The sequence below is a fragment of the Carlito syrichta genome, unplaced genomic scaffold (assembly GCF_000164805.1).
Source record: "Carlito syrichta isolate Samal-C Ts95f unplaced genomic scaffold, Tarsius_syrichta-2.0.1 Scaffold315831, whole genome shotgun sequence".
Taxonomy (NCBI): domain Eukaryota; kingdom Metazoa; phylum Chordata; class Mammalia; order Primates; family Tarsiidae; genus Carlito; species Carlito syrichta.
The window spans coordinates 265,177-273,956 of record NW_007259927.1 but is presented as its reverse complement, the minus strand read 5'-3'; the positions used below and the strand labels follow the sequence as shown (position 1 = coordinate 273,956).

At 45.4% G+C, this 8,780-nt stretch overlaps 1 protein-coding gene across 1 annotated transcript in view; it reads right to left on the bottom strand.

Annotated features, from left to right (window-relative positions):
* Window positions 1-3,928: 3,928 nt before the first annotated feature.
* Window positions 3,929-8,780, bottom strand: part of TRAPPC8 (trafficking protein particle complex 8) — a 119,465-nt gene continuing 114,613 nt past the window's right edge. The window contains exon 29 of the mRNA XM_021706643.1: window positions 3,929-4,057. Coding sequence (XP_021562318.1) covers window positions 4,006-4,057 — 52 coding nt within the window. The 3' untranslated portion in view covers window positions 3,929-4,005. The remainder of the gene's footprint in view (window positions 4,058-8,780) is intronic.

Sequence of the window (8,780 nt, the reverse complement as noted above, 5' to 3'; positions counted from 1 at the left end):
TCCAAAAGATAATTCGGGTTTGTTTTGGGTCCCCCTCATGTTTCCCTTTTCAGACCAACTTATCCTAGATGCTTGGATACTGAACAGCCTTGGAAGATCTGTCTCCCTCTGAATTGAGAGTTGGTTGCCTTCTGCCCAGTATAACAAAGCTAATGTTTCCCTCTACAGTGAAGGTCAGGCACGTTTACTTACAGCCCATTACAAAAGATATTTTATACATATTTTGCAAACCACAGTTTGAATCTGTGTTGTCCCACAATCAACCAGTGAAAGCCCATGAGACAAATGGATCAATGAAGACTGAAATGTAAACTTTTGTTTTGATTTAGAAAGCTTGCCATTTGGGCAATTTTACTTCATTTTCAAAATGACTGTCATTGGTATTCTTGTTAACCCCAAGCCTTCCCTTAATTCTTGCTTGATGCTGCAGTTCATAATATTATCTATGCCCTGAAGAAAGGGCCTAGGTTGGCCCACAGTTGGGGGACGTTGTGACCTAAGAGAAGCCTGTGGCCAGAGGTGACCCTGGATGCCATAGCTGAGCTGCCCAGACAAGAACAACCAATATGGACTTGGTAAGTACCCTTGGAGATGGTGAACACTCAGCAGGGTGTTCAAAGACTAGACTCAGGAGCCGGACACAATAGCTCACGCCTATAATCCCAGCACTTTAGGAGGCAGAGGCAGGACAATCACTTGAGCCCAGGAGTTTGAGACCAGTCTGGGCAACATGACAAGATTTCATTTCTGCAAAAAAAATAAATAAATAATAAAATAATAATAATAGAAAAATTAGCCGGGTGTAGTGGCACATGCCTGTGGTCCCAGCTACTCGGGAAGCTAGAGTAGGAGGATTACTTGAGTCCTGCAGCTGGAGGCTGCAGTGAGCCATGATCGTGCCACTGCACTACAGTCTGGGTGACAGAATCAGACCCTGTTTCAAAAAAAAAAAAACACTCAGGGAGACAGATAATTATCAGGAGATAATCAGTCTATATTAGCAATGCTAAACTCAACCACATTAACTGCTGTATTAAAAATGGGATTTAAATAACAAAATATGGCACACTATTGGGGCTCAAAAACTAGTACCCCAAAAGATGGTGTTTGTATATCTGAACTGCAAAAGGAGCCTTGAGATCTCTCTGACTTTCCTCACACTCTCTCTCTCAAAGCATAGCATGAAATTTTTCTTGGAATTTCCCTCGTCTCCCTAACATCCAGACCTACCAAAGAAGAAAACCATTACCTCCGGTCTCTTCCCTGAGTTTTGAACTCATGTCGCAGGAAGGAAGACTAAAGTCTGTCCACAAACCTGAACAGACCTTTGTCACAAACCATTGTCTGCTCTGTGAGCCCAACAGACTTGTCTGTATCCATGGATCACTGTATGTTCTTCAAATCTGTTAAGTTATCCCTAGTAGGCCAGGCGTGGTGGCTTGTCAGTAATCCCAGCACTTTGGGACACACAGGCAAGAGGACTGCCTGAGCTCAGGGGTTTGAGACCAGCCTGGGCAACTTGGCGAGACCTCATCTCTACAATAAATCAAAAAATTAGCTGGGCATAATGGCACTTCTTTTCTCCCAGCTACTTGGAAGGCTGAGGCAGAAGGATCATCTGAGTCCAACAGGTAGAGGCTACAGTAACTGTGATTGTGCCACTGCACTCCAGTCTGGGTGACAGGGTGAGACTAAAAAAAAAACCCAGAAACAAAAACAAAATCCTCCCTAGTATTCATGTATTGCCCCCAATGGAATTCTTCTTCTGCCCCCTCTCATAACCTGTTTTGCCAGGATCCCAGCCCCCGTTCTTTTTGTAACCTCACTATGATATATAAGCTTCTGCCCCCCACTAGCAGGAGAGGTTCTCCTGAAGACTCCTGTGTAATATACACGTTAAATAAATTTGCATGTCTTTTATCTAGTTAATCTGCCATCTGTGGGTTGATTTTTCAGCAAAACTTCTGATGACAAAGGGAAAGTACTCTTTGCCCCTACAGTACCAAACCAGCCTGCCTCGAAAAATATATCAGGTTGATCCATTCATCAAATATTTTTGAGCATATTGTCTATGCCCAGGCTCTGTGCTAAATCTAGAGGTGAACAAGACATCTGCCCACTAGGATCTTAACACTTAGAAGTGACAACACACCTTCTGGGCGATGGCGGCACATTTTTATTTATCAGCACATGCTCAGCAAAAGTTTCAACGGTTTTAATACAATTAAAGTGTATTTCTTTTACACATGTAGACAGTTCCAGGCTGCAATGTAGATTCCATGATTGTCAGGACCGTGGGCTTCTGTTAAATTGTTGCTCTGATTCCCAACACATGGCTTCCGCCTTGTGGCTGAAGTTGGCCGCTCTGTCTTTAGTCTCTTCCGTGTACTCTGGTCTTCAGCAAGGATAAAATGAGAGATGGAAGGTAAACACTCTTCTGGGGTCTTAAGGAAGGGCCTAGGTTGGCCTACAGTTGGGGGAAGGAAGCATGGAGGAAGCTGTGACCAAAGAGAAGCCTGTGGCCAGAGGTAGCCGTGGATGCCAGTGCAGATCTGCCCAGACAAGAAAAAACAGTATGAACTCATAGTAGGATAAGTACCCTTGGGGAGGGTAGGGAAACCTGGTCAAAAACTAGACTTTTTTTTTAAATGATTTTTTTTTTAAGTAAGAGTCTCACTGTCGCCCAGGCTGGAGTGCAGTGGCATGCTCACAGCCACTGCAGCCTCGACCTGCTGGGTTCAGGTGGTCCTTCCACCTCAACTCTCCAAGTAGCTGGAACCAGAGGCGTGCGCCACCATGCCTGGCTAATGTTTTGATTTATTGTAGATATAAGGTCTCACCAAGTTGCCCAGGCTGGCCTCAAACCTGTGGGCTCAGCAATCCTCTCACCTCAGCCTCCCAAAGAACTGGGATTACAGGTGTAAGCCACCGTGTTGTTTTAAAAATGACTCCTTTTTTAAAATGTCCATTTTAGGACACTTCCCATGACATGCCATGGCCATATCTGCTCACTAGAAAGTTTTTTATTCTGACAAGCCACGTGCCACCTAAATATATGGGATCCCACCATGTGAAAGTGTAACCAAACTCAGGTGTGGCTGCTCCTGGCCCAAAAGCCAAACTGTTGAGACAAGAGTTGGTAGAGGCCAGGCTCAGTGGCTCAGTCTGTAATCCCAGCACTTTGGGAGGTCGAGGCGGGTGGATTGCCTGAGCCTGCGGGTTCGAGACCAGCCTGGGCAAACTGGTGAGACCTCATCTCTACAATAAATAAAAAATTAACTGGGCATGGTAGCACACACCTGTAGTTCTAGCTACTTGGAAGGCTGAGGTGGAAGAATTGCCGGCGTCCAGCAGGTCAACACTGGGGTGGCTGTGAACGTGCCACTACACTCCAGCCTTGGCAACGGAGTGAGACTCCAACTCAAAAAAAAAAAGAATTAGTAGAAGGAAAAGTAGGCTTTATTTAAATGTCAGGCCGGACATAGTGGCTCAAGCCTGTTATCCCAGCACTCTGGGAGGCCATGGCAGGAGGATTGCTTGAGCCCAGAAGTTTGAGACCAGCCTGAGTAATATAGCAAGACCTCATCCCTACCAAAGAAAAAAAATTAAATGGGGGCGGGCGGAATGTGCCTATAGTCGCAGTTACTTGGGAGGCTGAGGTGGAAGGATCGCCTGAGCCCAGGAATTCAAGACTGTGGTAAGCTGTCATTGTGCCAATGCACTCCAGCCGGGGCAATCGAGTGAGACCTTGACTCAAAAAAAAAAGGAGTTATCAACCTAAGAAGTTGCTGGACTGAAGTCATAAACACCATCTCAAACTCCTCAGGCTGATCGGAGGGGATTTAAAAGGAAAAGGGGGCTTGGGAAACCACATACAAGGTAGGCCACATGTAGTTCATCCTGCTGGTCTTGATGACCTTCTTGAATAAGGGGCCATCTGGTGGTCCAGCTGGCGTCAGTCTGTCCACAGCCAGGTCTCAGGCTGACTGTACTCAGCATTCTTCCTCAAGAGGTTACTGTGCCATCTGGTTCCCATTTTCCTTGGGTCCTGGAATTCCTTGAACAAGCACAAAGATCAGCATTAATCATAGTAAAGGCAGAAGGTGGGCCACACGGCTACTGTTACTGTTCTTTCACAAAATGGGGTTGCTCTGGCTACAAAGAAGGGAAGAATGGATATTGTAGGACGACCAGTAATCCCTGCCATGGTGTGGATCACACAGTCCTGCAGGCAACGTGTTGGGAGCTGTTTCTGGGGATTTGGGAGGGCTTCAGGAAGAGATCTGACAGGAATTCTGAAAGACAACTAGGGTTGTCCGAGAGGTGTGCGTGGGAGGCACATCCTTGGTAGAAGGAAGAATTTGTACAAAGACCCAGAAGTGAGAGCAGCTTGATGCTTTAGAAAAGTCAAAGCTGTTATAAAAAAAAAAAAACTAAGCAGAGACAATATCACTCATCATCAGGGAAATGCAAATTAAAACCACAATGAGAGACCACTGTGCACCAGTCAGAATGGCCATCAGTAGAAAATCAAAATCGTGTGTGGTGGCTCACATATGTAATCCCAGCACTTTGGGTAGCCGAGGTGAGAGGATTGCCTGAGCCCACAGGTTCAAAATCAGCCTGGGCAACATGACGAGACCTCATCTTTACAATAAGTCAAAAAATTAGCTGGGCTCGGTGGTGCACGCCTGTAGTTCCAACTTCTTGGAAGGCTGAAGAGGAATGATTGCCTGAGCCCAAAAGGTCGAGGCTGCGGTGGCCGTAAGTGTGCCACTGTACTCCAGTCTGGGTGACAGAGTGAGACTCTGACTAAAAAGAAAAAAAAAAAAAAGAAAGAAAAAAACAATAGATGCTGGCGCAGATGTGGAGAAAAGGGAACGCTCATACACTGTCAGTGAGAGTGTAAATTAGTACAACCGCTATGGAAAGTGGTATGGAGATTACTCAAATAATTTAAAGCCCATTTACCATTTGATCCAGCAACTCCACCACTAGGTATCTACCCTAAGGAACAGAGATCGTTATATAAAAAAGACATCTGCTCCTGCATGTTCATCGTAGCTTGATTCACAATTGCAAAGATGCGGAATCAATCTAAATGCCCATGAACCGATCAGTGGATGACGAAAATGTGGTATCTATATACTATGGAATACTATTCAGTTATTAAAGCAATGAAATAATGTCTTTTGCAGCAACTTGGTTGAAATTGGAGAATACCATCTTTTTTTTTTTTTTGAGTTGGAGTCTCACTCTGCCGCCCAGACTGGAGTGCAGTGGCCGCTGCCGGCCACCGCAGCCTCGACCTGCTGGGCTCCGGCGATCCTTCCACTCGGCCTTCCAAGAAGCTGGAACTACAGGCGTGCGCTACCACGCCCAGCAAATTTTGGATTTATTGTAGAGATGAGTTCTCGCCAAGTTGCCCAGGCGGGTCTCAAATCCACGGACTCAGGCAATCCACTCACCTCGGCCTCCCAAAGTGCTGGGATTACAGTCTGAGCCACCGAGCCCGGCCAAGAATACCGTCTTAAGTGAACTCAGGAACAGAAAATCCAACACCACATGTTCTCATGTATAAGTGGGAGCTAAACGAGGGGTCTGCAGGGCATAGAGAATGGCATCATGGACCCTGGAGACTCAGAATTGGGAGGAGGGGGTATAAGGACAAAAAAGTCACCTTCTGAGTACAATGTACACAGCTGGGGGCGGTACTCTTAAAGCCCAGGCCAAAAACTATTTGTATCCCCCAAAGCTGTTGAAATAAAACAAAAACAAAAACAAAATGCAGCCTAGAGTGCCAGGTTGAGGCGTGATGAAAGATGAGTCTAATTAAAATAAGCCTCAGAACAAAGAGCCTATCTGTCAGGACTTGGAATTTTCTTTTAAGGAAAAGATGATTCAAGCAGGGGAATAACTTGTCGTTGAGAAGGATACTTTGGCTGGACTTTGGAGGCTGGACTGGAGCAGGGTAGCCTGGGTGTTAGACCCTGTAGGTAACTTTTGTAGGGAGCCAAACTAATAAATCACAGAAACCTGAACTCTGGTAGTAGCCGTGGAAGAGGAGGAAAGTAGACACATTCATGTTACGGGAGATCGTATCGACGGGACGCAGTGGTTCCTCAGATGAGGAGAATGAGGAAAAGGAGCCAGTGAAAGACAGGTCTTGACATCCTGGGTCTGGTGCCTGGTTGCATACTGAGATCAGGAGGTGGGTGGGAGTATCAGGGAGGGGAGGGTGAAGTAGCTCAGAAAATGATGAATCCAAATATGTGTAGGACACATAAGGGGTGACGTCCAGGGCTCTCAGAGGGAGATCTTGGTTGGCGATATCAATCTGTGATTGATCACCATGTTCAAAATGGTGGATCTAAATTTGCACCCCAAAGTAATTATAACTGGCGAATATGTGTTTGTGAAAAGAATCCAATTTCCAGTTCCTTTGTGGTAGTTCTAAACTTATATTTAAAAATAATTATAGACTGGGCTCAGTGGCTCAGCCTGTAATCCCACGACTTTGGGAGGCTGAGGTGAGTGGATTACCTGAGCCCGCAGGTTTAGACCCGCCTGGACAACTTGGCAAGATCTCATCTCTACAATAAATCAAAAAATTAGCCGGGAGTGGTAGCGCGCGCCTGTAGTTCCAGCTACTTGGGAGGCTGAGACAGAAGGATCGCTGGAGCCCAGCGGGTCGAGGCTGCAGTGGCCGGGAGCGGCCGCTGCACTCCAGTCTGGGCGGCAGAGTGAGACTCCAATTCAAAAAAAGAAAGAAAGAAAGAAAAAATAATAATAATAATTATAGCCGGGTATGGTAGCTCACACCTGTAATCTCAACACTTTGGGAGGCTGGGAAGGGAGGATTGCTAAAGCCCAGGAGTGCAAGGGCACAGAGAGATATGATCATACCACGGCACTCCAGGCTGGGTGACAGAGCTAGACCCTGTCTCAAAAAAAATATAGCAAAATAATTACAATAGGCAGATGAGTGTGTGTGTACATATCTACTTCCAGGTCCTTTTTGTGCAGTGGCACGCTCACGGCCACCCCAACGTCGACCTGCTGGGCTCCGGCGATCCTTTCATTTCAACCTTCCAAGTAGCCAGAATTCAGGCACGTTACCATACCAGGCTAATTTTTTTTTTTTAATTGTAGAGACAAGATCTGGCCAAGTTGCCCGGGCTGGTTTCGAATCCACGGGCTCAGGCAATCCATCTGCCTCGGCCTCCCAAAGTGCTGGGATTACGGATTTAGTCTCCAAGTCCGGCCTATTTCCAGGTTCTTACAGACAAGAGCATCGACGTTATTTCGTCAATTGTATTACATTAATGATTGTGTTAACAATAATTTATTTTACAAATTGGACCTGAGTTGGAGCTATCCATTTTCTGATTACTGCAATACATCAATATGAAGTATGCAGCATATTAACTGCCAGACAAATAGTCCCACTTTTTTATAATATTAAGCTTAATAAAGAGTTTTGAATCTTCCCTAATGACAATTCATTTTAGATTGAGACATTTCTTTGATTTTAATTAACTTTCCTTAAGTCTACAATTCTGTTTTTCTTTTTTTTGAGTTGGAGTCTCACTCTGTCACCCAGACTGGAGTGCAGTGGCCGCTCCCGGCCACCACAGCCTCGACCCGCTGGGCTCCGGCAATCCTTCCCCTCAGCCTTCCAAGTAGCTGGAACTACAGGCATGCACTACCACGCCTGGCTAATTTTTGATTTATTGTAGAGATGAGGTCTCGCCAAGTTGCCCAGGCAGGTCTCGAACTCACGGACTCAGGCAATTCACTCACCTCAGCCTCCCAAAGCGCAGAATTACAGGCTGAGCCACCAAGCCCGGCCTCTGTTTTTCATAATAGAATATCTTTATTTAACAACAGCATTAGGCTTAGCTTTCATTTATCACATAAGAATTTTTTTTTTTTTGAGTTGGAGTCTCACTCTTGTCTCCCAGGCTGGGATGCAGTGGCATGTTCACAGCCACCAAAGCTTCGATCTACTGGGCTCAGGTGATCCTTCCACCTCAGCTTTCCAAGTAGTTGAAACTAGACACACACCACCATACCTGGCTAATATGAGTATTGAGACTCCAACTCAAAATAAAAAAAAAAAAATTAATTTCTTCTTGTTACTCTGTAATCTTTTTTCTAGTATACTGCTATTTCTTTGTTGTCATCTTTATTCATTCATTTAATCCTTGAGCCCAGTTAATTTTAATTTTTTTATTTTATTTTTTATTTTTTAAAATTTATTTTGAGTTACAGTCTCATTCTGTCACCCAGGCTGGAATGCAGTGGCACACTCATGGCCACCACAGTCTCGACCTGCTGGGCTCAAGTGAGCCTTCTACCTCAGCCTTCCAAGTAGCTGGAACTACAGGCGTGCACTATACCCAGCTAACGTTTTGAGTTATTGTAGAGACAAGGTCTTGAACTCCCCGGGCTCAGGCAATCCTCTTGCCTCAGCCTCCCAAACTGCTGGGATTACAGGCATGAGTCATCATGCTCAGCTGAGCCCAGTTAATTTTTAAATGCTTAATTATGCATCCCAAAAATTCAGAAGAAAAGCCACTTTTAAGATAATTTTCCATGACTATTTAAATGATTTTCCTTTACTAACCCAAGAGTTCATGGAAGCATGGAAATAAAAAAGGACTAGAAATAGAAATCAGGGCTGAGTTTAGTGGCTCAGCCTGTAATCCCAGCACTTTGGGAGGCCGAGATGAGTGGATTGCCTGAGCCCGCGGGGTCGAGACCCACCTGGGCAACTT